At 50.1% G+C, this 23,647-nt stretch overlaps 1 protein-coding gene across 3 annotated transcripts in view; it reads right to left on the bottom strand.

Moving 5' to 3' along the window:
- Nucleotides 1–23,647, bottom strand: part of PPP2R2B (protein phosphatase 2 regulatory subunit Bbeta) — a 102,796-nt gene that overhangs the window by 15,398 nt on the left and 63,751 nt on the right. For all 3 annotated transcript variants that reach the window (XM_083798475.1, XM_083798474.1, XM_083798476.1), the window contains 3 exons: nt 13,145–13,242; nt 11,176–11,341; nt 9,009–9,121 (listed from right to left, as the gene is read on the bottom strand). In XM_083798475.1, coding sequence (XP_083654601.1) covers nt 9,009–9,121; nt 11,176–11,341; nt 13,145–13,242 — 377 coding nt within the window. The remainder of the gene's footprint in view (nt 1–9,008; nt 9,122–11,175; nt 11,342–13,144; nt 13,243–23,647) is intronic.

Genomic DNA, 23,647 nt, shown 5'->3' with positions numbered 1-23,647 from the left:
GAAGCTGCTAGCAGAAGAATCACAGGTAGAGAAACATCTTCTGTCTCACCCATCTTGTGCTCCTCTCATCCGCCACCATGGGATTATTCTTGGCTGCATCCTCCCTAATGCGCTGTCTTGTCAGAATTCAAAGGTCTCCAGAAATCTGTCTCCTACCTCCCCTGGGACCCCTTCCCACAGGTTGGCAGACATCCCCATTACATTTCTGCTTCACTTACAGCACAGGAAAAGAGACAGTGGGCTAAAGGAAGACCTCTGTGGATTGCTCCACATGCTACCACATGACACTGTCCCAAGCCTACACCACAGAAAAGAAGTGGAAAGCAGTGCACGGCCCAGGACCGCAGCATTCAGTGGTTGTTAAGGCAAAGTGCCTAACAAAACAGTGCCAACGTGGTAGCAACTGAATCGTGGGGTTTTGGGGTGTTTGTTTTTTTTTTTTTTTTTTTTTTTTGAAGCACACAGAACCCAAGCTCATATCTGTCTAAACCACTGGCATCGTCATGGCAATCCTGAACAACAGAGAAAACTCCTAAATGCATCCCTTCCTCAATTACAGAACCAACCTGCAGGGCAGTATCTGGTATTATATATACCCATTATTAAAGGGTAATTCAGTGTAACAAACCGCATCAAGTACACTGAAAGGCTGTCAAATAAAATAAACCACTAATAAATTAAATTACTTTCTCTTTTCTGGAAGGGGGGGAATGCCAGTCATTTTTCATTTTAAAAATGTCTTAATTTTTCTTTTTTTGTCTTTGAACAGACACCCCCTGCAAAAAGAGCAGGTCCCACCCAGCCAACACACATGAGCCACTATATTCCCCTCTCTTGTCTGATGGAGGCTTCCCCTTTCCACAGTTACTGAGGCACTAATCCTCCCTTGAGCTGTAAAACTCATTTTCTTTGTGGCTTGGTGCAGGAGGTGCAGCACAAGCCAAAGGGCCCTGAGTGCCCCAGCCCCTTCCCACCTGCCGCTGCTGCGTTTCCCCCCACCATGTTCAGCCTCTGGTCAGAGGATCAGGCGCAGTTAATGAAGTGTGTGCAATTGTTGTCATTCTGCTTTGTTTCCCTCTTTCATTGCGTGTTATGTCGGCTGGCACCAAATACTGCCTGCTCCCGGGGGAAAAGCCCTGTGTGGCAGAGGCTTTCCTTGTCGTTCAAGGCGCTGTGACAGATGTGGTCTGAAAGGATGCAGAGATGCGGCACTCCTGAGGAAAACCTCATCCTCTGCCAGAGCTGGCATACAGTGCTCAGTATTTTCAGAACATGAGTCAATATACAGGGAAAAAGGCCCAACTCACAGCTCCCGGTGTAGCGAGGTCACGCTGCCTCTCCCAGACGGCAGCCCGCCTCGTGCCAGGTCCCGACTGTCCCTGCTGTTTGGGGCAGGCCCGTGGCAGCCTCAGCAAAGCCCTACACTGAGGCTTGTGGCTGCTCCTAAAGGGACATCAGAGGAAAACTGAGACAGGAAACCCTCTGCAGAGGTTTGTTTTCACTATACAAGTCTCCACACCTCAGATGGAGAATATTTAGAGGTCCACAAATTGAAAGAGGGTGAAAACTGCTGCCCTAACCAAGGGGCTCCACAATCTCCACCAAAGCACTGTCCCCTTGGTGGGAATGTCTTCTCATCAGACGCTGAGATCCAGATTTGACCCAGAGAACTCCCTGCTGAGTGCACAGGGACCCGCAGCACGCTGGCCTGGCCGCGCCGTGGCTATAGTGCCGATTTTATTGCAACTCCCACCCCGATTCGCTCCGCGAACACGACAGTGCTGCTGCTGAGCGTGGGGTGCTGGCCGACCAGCCGGCAGGGCAGATCCTGCTCACTTTTCTCATGTGCACAGGACAACCTCTGCCTGTTGCAGCTGAGCCGCAGCAGTGAGGGTAGCCAGCATCAGCTCCACTCCCCCGGTGCTTTGCTCTGCCACCCTGTGCACTGCGCCAGCCAGCAGGATTTGGCCAAGCAAGATTAGTCGCAGCCGAAGCCCAGATTAACCCCAGCCTTAGGTTTATAAGAAGGAAAATGTAATCCAGTTACTGCCGAATCACTGCAGTGCTGGCTGCTTGGGGGTAAATCCTGCCAGGTACTTAGCCTCCGGTCACAGCTAAGCCCCTCTCAGAATACGCTCCCTGATGTTTATTTTTTACCTCCCAAATACTCATATTCTGTGCTGTCAGCACCAGGAATAACTGGCCAACACTACCTGCAAATTAATATTTTGCAGACAAAATATAAATCAAACACCATTTTCATGGCAGTCTGACAGTTTCATGATCTTCAGAACTTTGTCTTATTGGACTTTCCCCATGACATGTGAGAAGATTCCTTCCTGTGTGAAGATAAACCTGCTATCTAATTACCAGCCCATGTAGCTGATAGAGCTCCTGGTTTCATCTGTTTTCCCTAGACATTTCCATCCCTGCTAAGCTTTACCCTAGCACTGTTTCTTCTGTCGCCTGTTACAGAGAGCTTTTCATGCGCTGAAACGCCAGCACAGGCTTCTCACCAGCCAAAGATCCCCTTCCTGCGCGTGGGTCCCAGCGGTACGGGCTGCCCCAAAGGGGCACAGGTCCCAGCCCGGGGGCAGGAGAAGGGGGAGGACTGGAGTCACCAGGGTCTGCAGCTCGGGGACATTACTGCAGTCCAAAGTAGCAAAAATTTAATTTCCCAACATTTAGCCTTTAATTTGATGTCTGAAACAAATTCGGGATGCTGGGTGCAACTTTTTAATCTCTTTGCTTGTATTTCCCCATGGTGGGTTCAGTGACGCCACCAACCTCAGAGCTGCAGCACGCCCCCAGTCAGGTAAAGTGCAGGAGCCGCACAAAATTTCCACTTTTGGGTTCCTGGGAATGTGTGCATGCCTGACCCTATTTCCCTCTCCAGCTGCCGACAGGGGCCTGTCCGACAGAGATGAGTCCTTGGACTCTGCTCTCCACCAGTGCGGCCACGGCTGCAGCTCACGCAGCGAGGACAGGTACGCACTCATGAGCGCGCTCGGCGCACCCCGGCCAGCCTGCTGGAAGGAGCCTTGTCAAGCCGCTCAGCTACTGCTGCGCCAGGGAGGCTGCTGGCATGCCGAGTGCTGCAGCACCAGTGCTGGATGGGGACACGGTATGGGACTGGATCCGGCTGCTTGCCGAGCTCTGCTCGCATGCTGGGCTCACAGCCCTGCGCTGAGCCGTCAGCCACCAAGGCACTCCCGAAGGTCGCTGTCCTTCAGTCCCCACCTTGAGGCCCAGGACAGAAGGCAGCAGGACAGTGGTTTGCGGGCAGAGGCCCCAGCTGTGAGGGGAGATGTCCTCGTGTGAGCGGCCTCTGAGCCAGGCCAGGAGGAGCCGAGGGCCCGGTGGATCCCACGCGCCCCAGGTGGGAGCAGCGCCCAGCCGCTCCTCTCCATCATCGCCCACGGCAGCACGGTGCCCAGCTCCGCGCACCACCGCTCACACGACCCCGCCGCGTGGTCAGTCCACCCGAATACCACCCGCCCCAAAAGGGGGCCAGCTGAGGAGGGATTTTTTGTGCAAGTCGGACAGCATTCATAGCAAACGTCACTTCATGTGCATCCCAGATTTCCCCTTCCTTGTTTATTTTTATAGTGTCATAGGATTCTTTTCTTGTTTGTAACTGAGAATCTGGCCCAGTTCCGTTATTACATTTCAGGATAACTTTCACCATCTGTACCTAAACTCTGAAACAAGAATTCAAAGAACAAACAGAACATTTTTTTTTTCTTAAGTTAAAAATCCTCAACTCTTATTCACACTCCGTAAGAGTTACATTCCCCTTAAAGATGTGACTGTTTACAATAGTATTAACTTATTTCTCCCACTCGAGAAGGGCTGGCGTCAGTCAAATCTCATCTAGCAGTTTACAATTTTCCTGCTTTTCCAGGGAGAATTATGTAAAAGCACAGTTCTGTTAACAAACACAAATTCAGAGTAATCTAAACCCGCTTGATAATTCTGCCCGGCACATTGTTTTTACAGTACGTCTAGACATAGATACCAACAGGACAATTGCTGTGGAAAAAGAGATGAAAAAAGAATCTGAAAGGTCAGTCCTGGTCATCAGCATTTTGAAGCAAGTTTACTAATATTAAATGGATGAATAATGAGCTTACACCAGGGAAGAAAGAATGCATCTAATGACCTGGGAAGAATGAAGAGTGAGATGGGCAGCGACAGCCAGGATGCTCCCTCTCTTCTCTGCAGTGGCTGGAGGCAGGACCTGTGCCAGTGGCGTGACCAGGGGCACTGCAGGAGCGGCCTAAAAGGATATTCTTTAGAAATAGCTTCCAAACAGTACATCGCTGTGTCTGTCACTTGTACGCCTGTGCTGGTGCTGCTGTTGGATATGCTATCCACATCCAGCTGGGGTGCCAGCGGGCACACAAGTTAGCAGTGCGCCTCTGGACATTCACGTCCATGGTCTGTCTGGGCAGCAAGTGCTGTCCCCTTCTGCCTCAGGCATGGACAAAACGCCATTTGAAGGGGAGCTGAAGACTTTTTAATAAGGTTGTACACTGCTGGTGACATCTGCAATGCCTTTTTTCCCTTTCTTTTGGTATCACACAGAAAACAGAGGCAATGATTCATATATTGCAAGCCTTCTTGACACGTGCTGCATCTCGGCTTTCTCACTGGCTCAGAAGCTAATCAGAAGCTTATCGACCTGCATGCAGTGACGAGCTGCCTGCCCCTGCAGCCCTCCACACAACAGAGGACACTGTGGCTTCCCTCAGAGACACAGTGCCCTGGCACTCTGCGCGTTCAGCCAAGGCCACCCTGCAAAGATCACTCGGGAAGACCCTCCTGAGACGCCGTTCCGCAATCCCACCCTCACAGAGCTAACCCTCTGTGACTCTGGGACTTTGTTGGGACTCAGAACAGCAGTTACCCATTTCTGAGGAGGTGGGCACATGCTGCACAGAGACCCACTGCCCTCCTGAGCAGCAGTGCCTGGGAGCCAGGGGCAGGTGGGGAAGACGTCCCTGCAGTGTTCTGAGTTCAGCTACTAAATATGAAGGCAGCACTAGCAGCACAGCCTGCTGCTTTTTCTTCTATTTACACAAGCAACATGAAAATCAGACCCTCTCTATTATGGAATGAGGCCCAGAAGCTGTTTCACCCCAGATGGTTCCCCCAGTTTTGTTCATCAAAGCCACAGCAAGCCCCTTGCTGAGCACAGCATCCAGGATGTGTGCAGCCACGTCCCACAGGGAGGGCATGCACACCCGTGCTCCTCTTCACTCTGGCTTGTACCGTGCGGGGATCAAAGCAAACACATTCCCTATTTAAAAAGATTTAAGCCTTGGATATTATTTGTGTTAATTATTTCCTGCAAACATCCCACAGCGCAGGTACAACTGTATGCAGAGAGGCACTTGGAGAGCTCTGTGAAGCTGTTAATTTAGGCTTCTACACAGCTCAGTGGCTGAAGGGCTACAGCTATTAGACTGGGGGCCTATCCAAATAAGCAGAGCTCTTTTAATGACTGCAAAAGCCTTACTTCACAGTCTGAGCAGAGTTAAATATTCCTTTTGCATTATGTGGGTTAGAAATTCCTCAGAGAACAATGCTCATCAAGTAAATTTAAACCATTACGATGAATGGGTAAGAGATGATTGCAGCAAGGTGGTTTTAAAACCCTTTTTTGCTTGTCTGTGGTTGAAAATTAAACTGTGGATGGATGCGGCTTTACTCCAAAAATGCGAGTCATCACAGGACAATTAAACATCCAACATACGCCAAGCTGCAGTAAAATTGTTAAATATGTAAGTATCTGTCTAAGTAAAATCATCAAAACATTAGCTCAAACCAGAGTTGGCTGAAGGCTCCTCTATTTTCCATCCTTAGGGACAGAAGACGTTACAGATGCTGATGCTAATACCCGTCATACCAAGCACTTACATCCTGTTTTACCTCTTCCTATTGCTGCAAAGCAGGAGCTTCAGGGGCCAGGAGCTGCAGAGCTGCTGCTCCGCATGCGCCAGAGCCAGCACAGGGCCTGCAACGGCACCAGCACACGGCATGAACACAAATTACTTAATGATTTATCTAAAGCCTCACCTTTCTCTCACATACAGTGCAAGTGATTCACAATTGAAAAAAAAAATGCCAGAAAAAAAGCAGAAGTGAGAATAGAAAAAGCCATTGACAGACCTTTCCCACCCCGGAATCTGGTGTGGGGTCAGGAAGGCTGCAGCAGGGCCGGGAGGAGGGTGCCTTGGCCACAAAGCCCCATACCGCGCTGCCCGGGGCTGGACCTGGTGCCAGCCACACCCCAGCACTCTTGCTCCTCCTCGGGGACAGCGCTCCACGTGCAGGCAGTGCAGGCGGGCTGGGGCTGTGACTTCGGGTCGAAGGCCTGCAAAGGATGCCCAGACCGATCTCTGGTTCCCCTGCAGCCCTGCGGTTGCCAAATCAAATGCCAGGATGTGGTCAAATGCAATCAGCTAACGCCAACAATCAATAGCACAGATGAGCACAACAATTATTTATTTTCATAACTGCCCACCTGCCAAGGCGTCGCTACCCTCGCCTGGCCGATTGAGCTGCTCCCAGCCTGTGGTGCAGCGAGTGCGGAGGCGCCAGGAGCGGCTGCTCCAGCAGCGACGGCCCTGACAGGGGGCCAGCTCCATGCACCTGCACGCACCCTGACGCAGACCTGCTCCACTAACCCATGCCAGAAAGGCAGGAGAAGCAGCAGCAGGACAGCTTCAAGACCCTCCGAGCGACACCAGAGCATCGACAGCTGCCTCACGCGGGCAGAAGAGCGGCTGCATGCAGACGAGGGCCCCGTGCCGGCCGCGGGCTGTGCTCCGCAGGCTGTGCTCCCCGCGCTCTGCTGCCAGCTGGAAGGGGAGCCCAGCAGCAGCCGGCACAGACGGAGCCCCGGCCCCCGGCACGTGATGGGCCACGGGCACGGGAGGCAAGGCAAACGTCTGGGGTGCATGGGGCACTACGAAGATGACGCTGCAGGCCAGCCCAGAATATAAATCCTTGATCTACACCGAAATATGTCTGTTTGCTATTCAGGCCAATAAGCATTCTGGATATCCAGCCTTTAAGAAAAGTCAAGGAAACTTTCATAATGCTTTTTCAAAAGGTTTAGAAGTTTCATTTCAAAATGTCAAAACTCAATGTTTCTATAATGAAATATTTCACGTAAGATGTTACATTGATGTTGTGTCAATTTTAAAGCAGTTTGTGCAGGAAAGGAAAGAAATATACATCACCTTTACCCTGAACTCGGGCTGCTTTGCTTCCCCCAGAAATTCAGTGTTCTTAAAGAATACATTAGAAATAAAAATAAATCAATATTAAAAAAATGGTAACTTGTGAGAATGTTGACCCATCATTTTTTATTTTGCATTGTTTCCAATGATCTGTTTTGGGTGCTCAGGAGACCCTGGGTATGGGGATGAAGGGAGGCACCAGCACCAATACCAGCACCCACCAGTGCCCGCTGCAGAGCTCAGCACAGGTGTCAAGACCACAGACCCAGGAGAAAGTAGGACCTGCACTTTCTCTGTAAGCCCAGGGCTTTTCAATGCATGTAGACAGAGGAAAAAAGCAGTAACCACAGTAATACCCCTTAACGCTGCTGTCTTTTTACAATCCACCTCCCATCCCGCTTAGTGTTGGTAACTACAGCACCAGCATCCAGATCCTGAGCGAAGTTCTCCAACGGACTGTCTGGGTGACAGTGTATTAATCTGGAAATGCTGCCTGAAGCATGACAGCAGATACACATATACACGAAATAAAATGTTTTCTTGCTCTGTAAGGAAAAATGCCTGCTGGCCCCTGGAGCAACTCAGTACGGAGGCGAGAATTAACCAGCTGTCTGGGGTTCTCAAAGGCTTAATCTGCAATGAAACTGGAAGCTATAAAAGTGAGCCAAGGGTAATCATACCAACAACTTTATATATATAAATACAAAACCTGAGTACTTAAAATGCAAATTCTGACAGGATATTAATAAATGACAAGCTAGTATGGCCTGATTAATGCCGTGACAAAATTACTGAATATTTGGAATTTCTACGCCTACAGGTTAAAGGAGCAATTTTCTGTTTCTGCTCTGAATATCAAGCAGAGGGGAGCGAGGTTTCTCCCAGCCGTCAGAGGGGCACCTGCTCGTGGCAGGGCTGCTCCTGCAGGGCACGGGGCTACAGGGTCTCTGTGCTGCCTGGACCTGAGCAGCCGGAGCTCCCGGAGCACGGGCGAGCTCTGATTGAATTAACGGGCCACGCACTGCCTCCGGCCAGAGTTGGCTCTTTATATGCAAATTAAAGATCAGAAACAGACACAGCAGGGCAGCACTGGGAGGAAGAGCAAATTTACTGGCACGCTGCTCACCTGGTGCAATCATCTCCCAAGGCCCAGAGTGCACAGCAAGCCCAGAAGATGAGCACTGCAGCATTGCTGTGCCTTCCCTCTCCAGCGCTCCCAAACATGGGAGCACTCCCAGGGCGCAGGGATGGCTGGTTTAATGGGTTTTGTGCATGCAACTCCCTTGCAGTAAATGGAAAATGTAGCCTTGGGTGTTTAGGAGGCCAGTTTTAATCTACATGGGTTGGCAGGAAAACTCACTTAGAGAAGGTACTTATGCTGCAGAAGCCAAGGTTGTGCTTGCAAATGCCATGGAGGGGGAGACATTTGGGTGCTGTCCCCCGGCCAGGACAGGCACGGGTAGCATGGTGGCAGTGACCGCAGCACCGGGGTACCCAGCGAGACAGAGTGCCTCGCGGTGTGCCTGCCCAGTGCCCACACCACCCCGGCACCACACGCCTGCTCCATCCTCATCTGAGCAGCACCTGCAAGAGCACTAGCGACTGAAACAGCAGCCAGCACCCCTGCCCTCAGACGCCAGACCCACCAAGCCAGCGCGGTGTTACTGGTACTGCTGTACACAAGTAGCACTGGCTGCGATTTTTTTCCAAGCCCATAAAAGAAAGGTTTCCTGACGATTCTGGCCTGACTTCACTCACCCGCAGCGTGGTAATCATGGAGGGGTCTCGGAGGCGTCCGTCTTCATCCTTGAGGTTGTATCCCTCCGGCCTCTTGTCTCGCTCACTGACTTTCCATAGCTTCACAGTTTTATCTGGGAGAGAAGACAGAGTTACGCCTGGCTGCTCCCAGAGGAACATCTGACAGGAACGGTAAGGCCAGGTCAGTTGGCTTCCCAGTTGAAAGTCTGCCACATCCTCATCTTTAACATACTGAAAGTAACACAGTTACATGGAAAGAAACCCTCCCAGAAAATGCAACTGTCACCACAGCACTTTGCCCTGAGAACTTTTGTTTTCATACTCCTGCTGGACAACAGCTTGTGCACTTACTACATACATAAAAAAATGATTGAACAAAAAAATAGAACCATCAGATTAACGTACAAATAATATGAAAAGCGATTTCCCAAGGCAGGCAGCCTCGGAGATTATGCCTTGAACGCCGGCGTTCAACATACCGAGCGATGGGGTCTCGCTAAGCCCTGCACGAGGAGGTGACGAGGCACTGGCTACAACAGCAGGGCCCCGAGCGGCGCGGGGAAGCTGGGCTGTGTGTCCCCGCGGCCGGCAGCGCCACGCACGCCTGCCCAGCTCTGCTCTGCTGCCGAGCCGTGCGTGCCTGCACGCACCTGTCTCCACTCACCTGCCGAGCCACCGCCTTGCACACCCTGACAAAACACACGAGGAGGGGTGGGAGCATCCCCGGGGCTACCCTGGTTTAGGTTAGCCCCATCAGGTATGGGGGTCACCAGCCACAGCAGTGCTTGTGCTGCTACAGGGTGAGTGTCAGGGAGCTGACAAAACTCATTGGGCACAGAATGCTTCAACGTACTTAATTTTTCTTCTAATGTAGGTTAAGCAAGAAATACAGCATGGGAAGAGTGGAACAGAGCAATAGATGACTCAAGGCTAGAGGCAAGCTGGCAGATACAGCAGAATTCTGAAGGAGCAAGTCCTTGGGAATGTAAGCTCTCTCTCTCCTGGAAACTCCCAGAGCAAGGTGAAATCACAACATAATTTATTCAGAAGTCACTTGTGACTTTCCCCATCCAGAAACTGAACCAACTCTAGCATCTATTATTGACTCTGAAAGCAGCCCTGATTTCCCTCACCACCAGTGCCCCACCCCGTCCCCTTTGGGCATCCCATTCATCCTGTGCCACAAAGTCCTCCAGGTGGTCTTCACACTGAATGATGGCGCTTTCTTTCCTCTCTCGGCAGACTCCATCAATAGTTTATCATCACTTCCAACAGGTTTGATACATAACTATATAATTCATCTTAATTTTCCCCTTTACACAGCAATTGCAACTGACTGCCATTAATTTTGTTTTTATTAACCCACTTTACTTCAGGGTGTTTCTATATATAATGTTAGTTTAAGAGTAAGAACAAAAAGAAACAGCATAACATGGGAATATTTTACAAAGAGCTGTTTTGATAACCTGCTAGTATACGAAACACCATCCCAAATGCAAAGATAATATCCCTGTTAATCAAAAAACTATTTAAAAACTCAGTTAACAGAACATTATGCTCTATAATTAATCTTCATTGCATTTCAATGATTCTCCCCCCAAATGAGTTTAGTAAGTCTTTGAATTTTATTATAATGATCAATAGAGTCAATTCTACAATACAAAGTAAGTTGGTTATGGAAGATAATTAGACCCCTTCTTTTCCCCTGAAGTAATTAAGTCACATCCATCTTAAGGTCCCATTCATCCCAAGTAATATTCCTGGATTCTCCTGATATTTATCTGAACATAACACGAAACTGCTGAGCTGAACGCAAATTCAAACAAATCATCTGTGTTTTTTCTTTAAAAACCACCACCATCACCAAAAACACAAAGAGTTCCCAGGTTCCAAAAACCAAGAAATAAAAAAAATAAATTGTCAGCAGTGGGAAAAGATTCACTCCCTTGCAGTGAGTGAAAGCTGTGAAATAAAGACAAAAGCTCATGCACAAGGATCAGGCTCTGCCAGAACACTTTGGCCGAGTTCCTGCTACCCTCTTTATATTGGTGTTTGCTGTGAAGTGAGTCAACATTTTTTAAAAAAACATGTTTCTCCAGCAGAACCATTACAGAGAAGCTCCCTCTGCCTCTCCAGGGCTGGGGGAGCCACGGCCATGGTCACGTACCGTTGGTGGAGAGCAGGAAATAGGCTGCATTTTGCTGTGGGAGCCATCGTATTTTATTGATCTTCTCTTCTATCTCCAAACTCTTCAGGTAATCGAACTCTGGCTCGTGGCTCTGGAAAGTGCTGTAAACATTGTATTCTCCCCTGCGATGGGGTTGGTTTTTGCTCTGCAGGAAGGGGGATAAAGAGAAATTTAAGACATGGAGAAGAGAAAATATTCTGTTGACTCTCTTGTCCTCCAAGGTTGTTGCACAGTAGTGAGCACCTCACCGCGGTGACACGCAGCAGCTCAGGTGAGAAAGCCAAGCTGAGACCCGTGCAGCACCCTCCTGCTGTGCCAGCTCCAGCACGCCGGCAATGCCAGGCTGGGGCACTGCTCTCGCGCTGCGCTCACAGCGAGCAGAGCCCCCATGCCGGTCACCTCCGGGAGAAACTTGAAAGGAACAACGAGGGCTGACAGCGAGCTAACCCCAACCGGCATGCTGAAACCAGCGCCAGAGACACCACCGGGATCACTCCACTTGCACAGAATAAGGAGAATCCACCCCACAGACGCACAAATATAAAGCAAGAATAAAACAATCACGGAAAGGAGACAATCTCTGCAAGAATTAATACTGTATAACATGGCTCAGTGCTCAGTTTCGAAAGGTATTGTGTATCTCCAAATCCCATGCAGTGAACCTTACAGCATCAGGCTCTGAATGGGGCTGAGGTAATTAAATGAAAACTATTGTGCAGATTAACTTCCCGCACGCAAATGATGTGTTTGGGCTGGTAAAGTCCCATTTGTCTCCTGGAGCAGAGTAGTGTTTCAGGGCAGGAGGTGAATAGAATATATCCTGCATGATGTTAGGAAGTGGAAAGTTCAAGAAAAGCGGTAGAATAATAAAATGAGAGATAAATGAGAAATACTAATGGAAAGGCAGATGAAGTGTCTATGCATGTAACCTTTAACCTATCCGTTCATCCAGCATATACAGAAATAGTGTGAACATTACAACTTTGAGAAAAATTTAAACCATCATTGGACAACATTTTTCATGTCCAGGCCTCACTCGTCGCTTTCCACCTTCAGAAACCGCCCACAAAGGGAGCTTTGCTTCCGTCCAGATCAGGCTGCGAAGCACCGTGTGAGCCATGCCAGACCAACTACCCTGGACAGCTGTGGAGATGCAGGGAGACCTTCCAGGCTGCCAGGGCCCATGACAGCTCCCCTTTGCCAGCCACATTTTGTGCACAGCTGGACCACCAGTACATGCAGCAGCCTTTCAGTCTCACACTGAACACCAAGTGCAAATGTGACTCCTGCAGGAATTTGGACAGACTGTGACCCAAAACTTCTAACAAAGAACTCAAAATTTCCTCCAGTGAAGTGTTTCGGAAGGAAAACGTGATCACTGATCCAACTATGCTTTCCTCAGATTCTGGCAGTGTAAAGGGTGTTGCTGGAGGGATTTGTGCTCCAATGCAGGGCCCCCATGACAAACTCAACAAATACCCCAAAGCACAGACAGGTAGAACACCAGCAGGAATGGGGTCAGAGGGTCAAAGGGGGCCCCTGCTGTCCGCTGAGCTCCCACGTGTTCATAGCTGAGGGCACAAGCCCAGCCCTGGCCTAGAAGGGGGGAGACTTCACCAGACCTGCGAAACCTGGATGAGAAGAGAGGGGCTCCAAGAGCGCTGCTGGGTCTGCGAATGGCATGGTCATGGCTGGAGGTACTTTGTGCACCAGCCTGCTCCGACCTACTTCATGCTGCATAGAGCTGCAATGAGACTAAAAGGATGCAGGAAATGCCATGTGGTTTTTTAGGGTGTTTTACAAGATCCTGCTTCTGATAATAGTCACTTTTCGGTTTTGAGTCTGCCAGGAGAGAACTGAGGTTAAGAGTGACGCATACAGATTAGGAAACAGCAGGAAGCTTCTTTTAAAAGGATAAAATGGGCATTTTGCATTCACTCGCACTTACCTCCTGCTCACGCTGAAATATTACAACCCGACCCCCCTTGTCCCCTGTTGCTAGTAATTCTCCTGTGTGGTTGAATTCAACTGTAGAGATAATGTCAGCTGAAAAGAAAGACAAAGACAATTTAAGTAACTGTAGACTGGCTTTTCACAGGCATCTAAAAAGCGCCATTCCCCATGCAGCTAAAGGCAACGTGTATTGTCAGCACTCTGTCTCCCCTGTGAAATTTCCTTAAGTCTCAGTTTTTCTGTTGTATATAACAATGGACACAGAATTTTGGAACTTTGCTGTCCAGAGGGGCATGACCCCAGGCCTGATCTGACTCGGGGCTACTTCCCATCCCTGCCGTGCTGGAGGCTGGCAGGGTACGGAGCTGGGACCCCCACGGCACGCTCAGGAGAGCCGCCCGCACCGCGAGGGGGCCAGGCCCCGAGGGGCACGGCAGCGAGCAGCGCCCGGCCGGCTCCACGCTGTCCTCGCCCGTGCACGCTGGGCTGGCACCGCTGCCACCCCCTCCTCCCTCAGGCTTCACCTGCAGGGAGAGGGGGACTGCAGCAGGTGAGGACCCCTCACCCTTGCCGCCCTAACCCACTGGGCAGAGCAGCCTGAGGGACCACACTGATGGTGCCACTTTTCCCTGTGCATTGCTGAATCTCCCCGGCTCCGTCAGGACAAACAGAAGCGATGCCTTTCATTCCTCCTTCACCCAGCAGCCACCCTGCTCTCACCATTCACCTTCCCCTGGAACAGGGCTGGTGCCCGCTGTCACCACCAGCGCACAAAACTCCCCCGCAGGGGCAGGTGCGAGGTTACTGCAAGGGGAGAGGTGAGGAAATGCTCAGAGACCTGTGGCTTGTAAACGCTTTAATCTGCAGCATTTACCCTTGAGGCAAAGCGGGCAGGAGAACTGCTAATGATTGGATTTATTAGGGCTATTTTTAGAAGGATGTCAGAGGTTAATTCTGTGGCAATTATTGCCCAACTGGTGTCACTGACTGCCTTCAAGCGCAGCATTCAGCAAACACAAAGCAGGGGTAGGGAAAAATGAAGGCAGCCTCAGAGACCCAGTACTTGGTGCAAGATTGATTTTGCAATGAAAGGCACTTAGTTATTATAACAGCCAGCTCATTCCTGCAAGGAAGGCTGACAGAATTTGCATTTCTATTCCCCTCTCATTTGCCCATACCCATGGATTTGTACAGCCTGCAGATGAAGCCTCCTGCACCCCTCAGAAGCAGGGAGACCCCGTGTGCTGGCTGTGTGAGCAAATACGTCTGTGTGTGCAAACACCTATGTGCGCAAACACGGCCACATACCCAGGCCACTGGTGCTGCCCGGACTGCGTGCCCCTTGTGCACCCTCCAGAGCACTCCGGGCACCATAACGGTTATCTCGCTTATTAGCTGTGCCATGTGCCAGTGCGAGAAATATCTAAAACACACAGCCTGAGTTGTCCCTTCTTCTCCCTCCTGTGGTCTTTATCCTTCTTGAGCACCCATTAGAAAGTCACTACAGCAGATTAGAAAAGACAAGGAGAAAAGGACATAAACCCAGACTCAGAGACTGGCACAGGCTTCTGCAGCTGCTGCGAGTGCTCTGTATGGCCCGTGCCTTCCGCGCCGCTCGTCGCCAAACGATGCTGCGGCTGTGGCAGCCCCACGGGGGTCTCAGAGCTCCGAGCTCCCACCAGCAACCACACAGCCCGGGGCTGCCCGCCAGCGCAGCAAGCGCTCCAGCTGTTTTGCCCCTCATCTCGGACCAGAGCAGCCTGACGACATCGGTATACCCACGTACATTACTTCTGCCAAGTAGCAGGCCTAATTCCTCCAGGTTTTATATCCCAAAGTCCTTTCAAAGCTTGCACTGGCCTAAACAACAGTGATGAGCAATCACTCAGCCACACTTCAACAATGCAATTGTACAAAACCATGAGCCTTCAGGCTCCTTTGGATGGCAGATCCCATCTCGTGGATGGCTCCATCCATAACTGCAACCCTCAGCCACCCTGCCACAGCTCCAGGGTAACTGCGATACCTGGGATCTTCATAAACCCTTCAGAGTGAGCAAATAATTGCTGGTGCTGGCAAAAAGAAAGCACCACTGGCACCGCAGCTACATGCCCCAGCCCCCTGTGCAGCCCCACAGCCCCACGCCGCACCGTGCCCAGGATGGTGCCAGAGACGCATGTGAGGACCAGTGGGTGAGAAATCTGGGGCAGAGACCATCTTCCATTTATTCACGCTGCCCACCACTTTCATGTCTTCAAGGGGACATCTCCACTCACTCCCTGGATCCACCCTGCCCTGATGATGTGCAAGAAGCCCACCACGTCTGCTGAGCTCTGAAAGTCCAGATGGCAGCAAGCAGGTGAGTAACGAACTCCACGCTGCTGCTATTAATTTTCATTCCTCTTCCCTGTATTATCCCATCTCTCCAGCATTAAGCATATTTCTAATGATATGCGAATGCATTCTGAAGTTTGTCTTAATTCATTTACAACATTTGGCTGCTGTGAATAGCTTAAGAAGATTATTTCCTGCACACAGAGGTGTCACTGCGGAGACAAAACCCAAGGGGGCTAGTGGCAAACATTCCCACCTGAACAAACAGAACTGGGGAGTGCATCAGGGCTGAGCTGTCTGTGCTGGACAGCTCTAGGTGAAGCACTTTGTCCTCTTGCTTGGAGCCATTCTGCCTCAGCCTGCACTTGTGGGTAGCAAAATCTGCCAGAAAGGTTTTAACCATCTGTTAATAACATTAATGAAAGTGTTGAAAAGCATTGCAGAAGGGCCAGACTATTCTTGCTAGCACTGGTGAAAAGCCAGGCTAACAGCAGTGGAGTTGGATGCACCACAAAGGAATGATAATATCTCTTAAGAATTTCAGTCCTTTTGGGGTTAATGTCAAGCTGCTGAATGGCTCCTGAGCTTCTCCAGATGCACCTGTTAATCCTCTCTTGACTGGGTTTGAATTATTGGTTAAATATCATTCCCATCTTGCAACTAGAAAAACAGGTCATGGAAGGTTTTTGTTTGTTTTCTTCCTTTTCTGGTATCCCTTAGGCAATACAATCTACATGTACGTAAAACCTCTTGTAACAGATCACATCGCTGCCAACAGGTTTACAATGCATCAATGCACCAGCTAAGATGATGCACAGCCAATTACCATTTCCACCCAACACAGTTCAGAAGCAACCAAGAGACCCAAGGTGAAAAAAAAAAAAAACAAGCAAAAAAGCCTGCTCTTTCAAAGATTTATTGGAGACTTGGGTGGGGGGAGGTAGGAACAATACTTGCAAAAATAGCTGGGTTATCTGACACCCTCTGCACTGCAAAACCGAGTTAGATGCAACAGCATCTTCCACCCTCGAGTTACCCTCCTGCATGATGACTTGGACAGGAGTTAGCCAGAGATGTAACAACGCAAGGAAAAAGTGCCAAGCATCCAAGCTGGGCCCTGAGAGAGAATCCGGAAGGGTTATAGAAAGCAAAGCAAAGGTGTGACCAAGTGCCCCCACATGTGCATAGTGCGGTGCTGGAGCCTGCAGCTTCCTGCACCCCTTCTACTAGGAAAACAAATCTCTCTGGTTCCCACCCACTTCTGTCATCTCAGATTTGCCTGACTGATAGGCCAGAGCTGCAAGGATCCATGAAGTTCTTTGGATGAGGGAAGCCTTTGCAACGAAGCTGTGTTGAAGCAAGGAGCTTAGAAAGGAAACCAGTAAAACTTCAGCAAACAAAACATCCATCTGACATAATTCTCTTTCATACAGTCACCCCACCCAGTGAATGCCTCCCAAAGGACAGGAGGGGGAGTGCATTTTCAACACGTGTTAAGCATTGACAATGATTACCTAGACAGGGCACATCTCACCCACGCTGCTACAAAATTGGATAGACTTGCTCCAAAATTTGAGGATCCTGTAGAATCAGAAACCAATCTGCAATTTCAAAGAAAGGATGCTGGGTACAACAAACGTAAGAAAAACACAGCCCGAAAGATGTCTCCCGTTCTCACATGCAATTGCATCCCTAGCTGCAGATAGGTCTCGCAGATAAAAATAAATGCTTAAGCACTGAGAGATTTTGTGTTTGGAGCCAAATCCAGTTCAGCAGCTTGAGGTAAACCCTAATTCAGGCAGAAGTTTTCATTCATGACAGTTTCCAGTTGGCAATGTATTTAACAGGCACACTTGAGGCAACGTTTTATAACTGTAATACTAGTTCTCACCTGTCCTCTGCTAAGTACTTAGCTCCCCCCCTCCCCAGCCACCCGTTTCTCTCTCGGGGCAGGCACCCAAACACGCTGTCGTGCACTCAGGCAGCCCGCAGGCCCCGCGGCAGCGCAGCAGCTGGCCCCAGCGCTGCTCCCCGCACCCCGGGGGGTGCACGCGGGGCCTGCTGCAGGGAGGACGGAGACGGAGCTCCCGGCATCCCTGCGGAGCTGCCCGCGAGTGCCCGAGGACACCTGAACAGCAGAAACGCACCTTGAGCAATACTGAAAAGAGAGCACCTGAGGCCGGCTGGCACGCGCCGAGCGGTGCAGGTGGCGGGTGGCCCCCGGGGTGGTGCGTGTCACCACAGCGTCCCCACCGAGCCCCACGTTAGCAGGGGTGTCACCCGCAGAAAGTGCCGGGGACAGACTTAAAGCAGAAGCTGCCGCAGCAGCCCAGGGTCTGTAAAGGTCACCCAGAGCAGTGTTAATGTGCACCTCACACTAGGAGGTATTTTTTTCCTTCTAAAATTACACCACTGAAAACATACTTGCTTTGCACTATTTAATCTTCTCCATCACCAGCCACTGTTTTTAGGTCACTTGGTTTTTCAAGGAATTAAATTCCTGGCTGCAGCAAGACGTTCTTCAGACCGTGGCTGCTACCTGATGGGGAGCCAGGAGCAGGCTCCCTGAGCCAGGCGGCTCGCTCCTGCCGGCAGCCAGGCCTTCCTGCAGCTCGGTAGCAGAACCTGACTAACAGCACGATTTCATCCCTTAAGAAAATTAACCCCAAACCCGCACTCTCCCTTCTTATGAGAGACGGGTGTAAATCTGGCTATGCAAACAGTTTTTGCACCTGGCATGCCTCGCGCTGTGCAAGCCGTGGGCAGGCTGGTGAAGGACACCGGAGAGCTCTGCTCGCCGCCCAGCACCAGCCCCATCCAACGCCCACCCACAGCAGTGGGACCTCTCCGCGGACACAGGTGGGCTGCACTCCTGCTCTTCCCCGACACCTCTGAGTGATAACTGCAGCCCAGCATTACACGGGAAAACACCTCCCACGGGAAAAAGGAAGGAGCTTTAAACAGATCAAAATGCATCAGCAGAGTGTAGCACCAGACCCTCGTCAAAGATGTCTCGCGGCAAAGTTGTGGCCCCGGCGCAGGCTGGCTGGTTACAGGCTGCCGCCTGCTAATCTCCTCCCGCTGTGCTAGAGACAAGACCAGGCAATTATTTATTAAAATTCGCATTTATGTGTATTGAAATGATCAATAATTTATGTCCATTTCTCCTAAGGTTCCTACAGTAGTTTTGTGACAACAAAAAGGAAAAAAGCTTCTCCTTTTTTGCTTTTTCGTTTCCTTCCTCGTCCCCTACATGCTCAGTGCCCCGAATGCGAGGAATTTAAAGAAAACTGTTTCCATGGAGACCCTCCCCTCCGAGCAGCACCAGCCCGCAGCTCTCCCTTTCTGAGAGCATTAATGTTCCTTCACGCTTTCATGCTAAAAATATCGAAGACTGGATTTGATTTTCACTGTAGTGGTGCAGCTTTATCAGAAAAATAGGAAATTTATAATACACACACACATGGGCACACACACACGCTCAACAGCAGGTTTCCCCCTCCCCCTATTCTTTTGTCGCGTGAAGGCGCATTCTCCAGGTAAAGAGGAAACGAGCCAGTTATTAAACAGAAAGAGGGCAAAACCAGAGGGCTGAAGTCAGTGCCAAAAGCTGGATCCCCGCAGCTGCACACCCCTCTCGCCCATGTGCAGGGTCCAGGCACCCCATTTCTGCTCCTGGTGCCCTGTCTGTGCTCTGTCCCACCTGCCCTGGGAGGCGGGGACCGCCTGCGCCTCCCCTCTGCCTGGCATCATTCTCTAGGGCCTCTCTTGCACAGAATTGCTGAGTTTTCACCACTTCTTTCAAAGTCTACTCCTTCCCAAGGGGCAGAATGATTTCTGCCAGGGCAGAATGGTGCAGCCCACTGCACATCGCCAGCTGCGCATGCAACTTCTACTGGCACCACAGGGCTGATCCAGCGGGCTGCAAGGTTGTAAAGAGGTGCTCTGCGTGGCACAGTAAGCCAAGAAGAGGTTCAAAGCCAGGAAAGACAGGGAAAAATCTGCCTGCATGGTAAGAATACCCCTTCCAGCTGAGGTACACGTTACAGCAACCCTTACCAGCAAGAGCTTTACTGGGTGATCCAAAATTTTTCATTACCTTGTTAGAAACACACTTGTCTTGTGCTTACAACACTTAGAGCCTGCTGTCGGACACCCTGGCAGGTAGGCTGGCAGGTGCTGGCCGAGAAGCCCTACCAGCGGCACGCTGCCATGCACGCTCCCAGCGCGGCAGTGCGAGAGCAGCCCGGAGACACGCGGGGAGTCTCACTGCAAGGGCTCGCAGCAGTGCTGTCACTAGCCTCATGCTCGCTGCCAAAGGTGTGTCAGGGCACTGTCAGCGTGAGATGGAGGATGCATGAGTCAACACATGATCGTGTCTTCCTTCATTGCCTCTGCTCCCATTCCTTCTGCATCCTCGGGAGTCACACAGCCTTCCTGTGCACTGCTCTTCTCCATCTGCATGGCAGGACTATGACATACACAGATATTTTTGCAAAGTCTTGTTCTCTGTGAACCCCAGAGAAAATGTCTTAGAGGCAGGAAGAGCATTACTGTAAGCATCATTATGATAAATTGGCTAGAGCGGCAAGATTGTGAATAGCAGAGCTTGTGTCTGAGATCCACAAATGAGTAAGTCACAAAACTGCAAAATTAGCTATTTCTAATCCAGCAAGACCCAGAGCTGACATCTCCATGTTGCATTTCATGGTTTCCCCCTGAAGCTCATCCGTTCTTACAGACACCTCACTCAGCCCGCTCATCTGCCCCAGGCCTCCAAGTCCTGGTGCTCGGTCACCGTCACTTGGCCAGGGGGGGACAAGTGCGGCAGCTGAAGGCACCTCCTGATTCCTCACCATGTGGTTTAAGGTCAGATGTGCCCAGCCTCTGCATCAGACTGTGTTTACTGCCCAAAAAGCTAGAACTGGTAATACTCTTAGCAGATTGTTCAAACTGTAACGGAGATGTCTTTGCATAAAACGACCCTAGATTTTCCCTTCCCAAATATAAGTGACAAATAGGTGCTTTTTCTCTTACTTTGTAGGACAGACAACAAGCTGGCAGAGCTCTGCTGAAGCCAAAAGGATGTGTCTACCTGCAGTCATGGAAGATCTGAGAGACGCATCATATAGTAATAATCAGGAGATAAAAATGCAGAAACAAAATCTGAAAAAAAATCCCCCTGGATATAAACCAATGCTGGCTATACAGCTCCTTCCAGACATACAGAGCTTTGCTCTCATTCCTTTCTCCCTCTACTTTTTCATGCACCTACTGGAAGCGCGACACCTGCCCAATGCTCAGGCAGGACGAGCAGCAAGGACCTGAGCCTCACCACTCATTTCTGCATCTCCTTCCCCTTTGGCTGCTCCCCCAGAGGGACAGGTCTCTTTTGGGAGTGGTGCCTTGGGCAGCCCCATGCCCCATACCCCAGCGCCCGGCCTGTGCCCCATCCACCAGGAAGCTCCTGGGCGCAGCGCTGGAGGCTGGGCACTGACCGGGAGCCAGAGCGCTGAGCTGGGGCAGAGAATCGAGGCCACAAAGGGGACTTGTGACCTCAGCGCAGCACTGGAAGACCCTTTCTTTTCATTATTTGTATAAATCACTTCACTGATGGCACTGCATGCAAAGCCTACAAGTCTGCGGATGACAATAAATTCAGAAGCACCATAAATAACAGCAAACCAGGCTGCCAAATGAAGAAGGATTTAGATCATTCAAATCCCAGGCTATGAGTTGTCAAATCCAGTTTAATGCTGGTAAGAGTGGGATAACAGCTCACTGCAAGCACGTCCCGCCCACCCCAAGGCAGCCCCTCCATTAACAGGTAGATAACAGAGATAACAGGGTTTTCTAACAACCCTGAAATACACACAATGTTAGCAATGAGGACTTCACGCTGCACATCAGAGCTTTAAACAAACCATGAGTTTTGAAGGAGAGTTGTGAAAATACCAGTGTGTAGGCTTGAACACTGAAAGGCTTTTCAAAAGGAGCAACAACATTCTTCCAGTTTTGTATGATTTACAAAAGGGAAGGGAAAAAAACCAACACTCGAAACAAACAAAACCCCAGCCCCAAATGCAAAAATAGGCAAAGCATGCCTTTCTGTCACAGGCATCAACTGGCTGACAAATTGAGAATGTTTCTGGGACCAGAGCCTCCACGAGTCCTTACAACAAGGACTTCTGTGTAAGGAAATTGTGGGTACTCCTGGTCACTTCATGGACTTTGAGGTTTCACAGATCCCATTCACCTCTTCCGGGGATGGCCAGGGCATCTCGGAATCACTTCCCATGAAATAAAGCAGGGCACTGGGCAGCTCTGAGAGCCCTGCCCTGCACAGGAGCTGCATCGGCTCCAGGAATGCTGAGGGAAAAGCCCTTCCCAAGACCCAAATCCTCTGCTACAAAGCCTCTGAAGCTTTCTTAACTGCCTGTGAAAAATGCTAAGGAGGAACCAAAACAAGGAGGACTTCAAGCCCTCTTAGCTACATAAAAGATGGGCAAAAAGGAAAAACACAGGCAAGGCTATGTGGAAGGTAGACAGGGACATGCTCCCTGGTGCCACCCAAGTGGAGCAAAGTGCAGCTGGCAGGGTCACGCGTGGCCGGGCCATGCGATCGATCCTCCAAACTGTGTGGTCTCCCACAGGAGGCAAGGGGGAGAAAGGGAGCAGGACAGCAGAGGTTAAACTGGGATCTAATGGCATGCAAAATCACATGTGATTGATCTGCATTGATTTTTCCCTGCTGAGGGGAATGATAGCCTGGCAAACGGAAATCAATTCCACTGCATTAAGCCCAGTAAGAATCTGGTATCATCAGCGAAATGCCCCAAAAAATTATTACACGCCGACAAAGCAAACCACAGCATAGCACAGCACTTGGTGCACAGCGTCTGCACCTGCCTGACCTCTCAAGGCGAGCCAGGCGGGGCTGTGGTGAAGGTGGGACAGCAAGGCGCCGCAGCTCTGCACACTGCAAGAGCGCCTGCAAATCCTGGGGAAAATCCCGACCCATTTCTTTCCTTGTGGCAAGTCCTGATCTCCCAGCAGCTTCAGGGAGGGCCGGACGGGATGCTGAGCTCTGCAGTCTGGGTACGATTTCCTGTCACGATGTTGCAATGCTGCAGAGCTAGCAGCAGCTGTTAATCTTACCCAAAATGGAATAAATCTCCTAGATTTAAATGCTAAAAATACTGTCACATTCAAAATTTCTCTGCCCTTGTTACAGCAGAGAATAATTTAGTGCTACCGACCTAGAATAAAGAATTTTCCATCTGGTAGCTCCTCCAGTGCCTCTCTGTAGCTTTCCCCACCACAGTGCCTATTTCAAAGTGCCTAAAAGAAAGACTTCTAAGACTTACAGACAGCTACCTCTCCATGGCGAGAGCAACGGGATCAGAGCACCTGGGCTCCCCACCCAGGCCTGCCACTGGAGCGGCTGGACACTTTTTGGTCATGGGTAGGAAGGAATAAGAAGACAAGGAAGTGGTCTGATTTCCAAGTGCCTTCTGAAAGCTTGTAGTACCCAGAGACACCACGGGTTGCTGAACTCTGAACAGCTGATCCAGGAAACAAATTCACGGATGTTAACCTGGATGTTAACCTCACCTAGCTCTTTGTATGTGAAAGCTCTTTGTCCTCAGGAGGAATACAGACTGCTTTTCTAACAAGAACAATGTTGTGCTGACCACTACAGCAAATGGCTCTGATTATCATTACATATATGTATACTCCAGATATTGCCTCGCAGAACTAGGAAATCCCAATACATGTACACCGCTGTTAAAATACTGCTGCAGCAAAACGGTCGGTGCGCAGGCACCAGGATCAACGTTTTGCCAAAGCGCTCAGTGTGCCACGCATTCTGTCTCTCTGGTCATCTTGCTAAAGCCATCTGTTAGTTTATCAGTAAAACCTATTGATTTTTTTAAAATTTTAATTAGAAGTACCCAAATGTCATCTAAGTGAGTTAAATTTGGAAGCTGCAAGCTTTCCTCTCATGTACAGCAGCTGTTTTCAGCTTATGACTGAAATTTATCATATTGCACTGATGTCATTCTCTGTTCCTCTTTCATTACTCCAGTTTGAAGCGTATGGAGCACTCATCTAGGATGCAGATAGTATAACATGAGATAACTTTTACAGAGATTTCCTCTCT

Source organism: Anser anser (assembly GCF_964211835.1).
Source record: "Anser anser genome assembly, chromosome: 14".
NCBI lineage: Eukaryota > Metazoa > Chordata > Aves > Anseriformes > Anatidae > Anser > Anser anser.
This window is presented reverse-complemented; position numbering and strand designations above follow the sequence as displayed.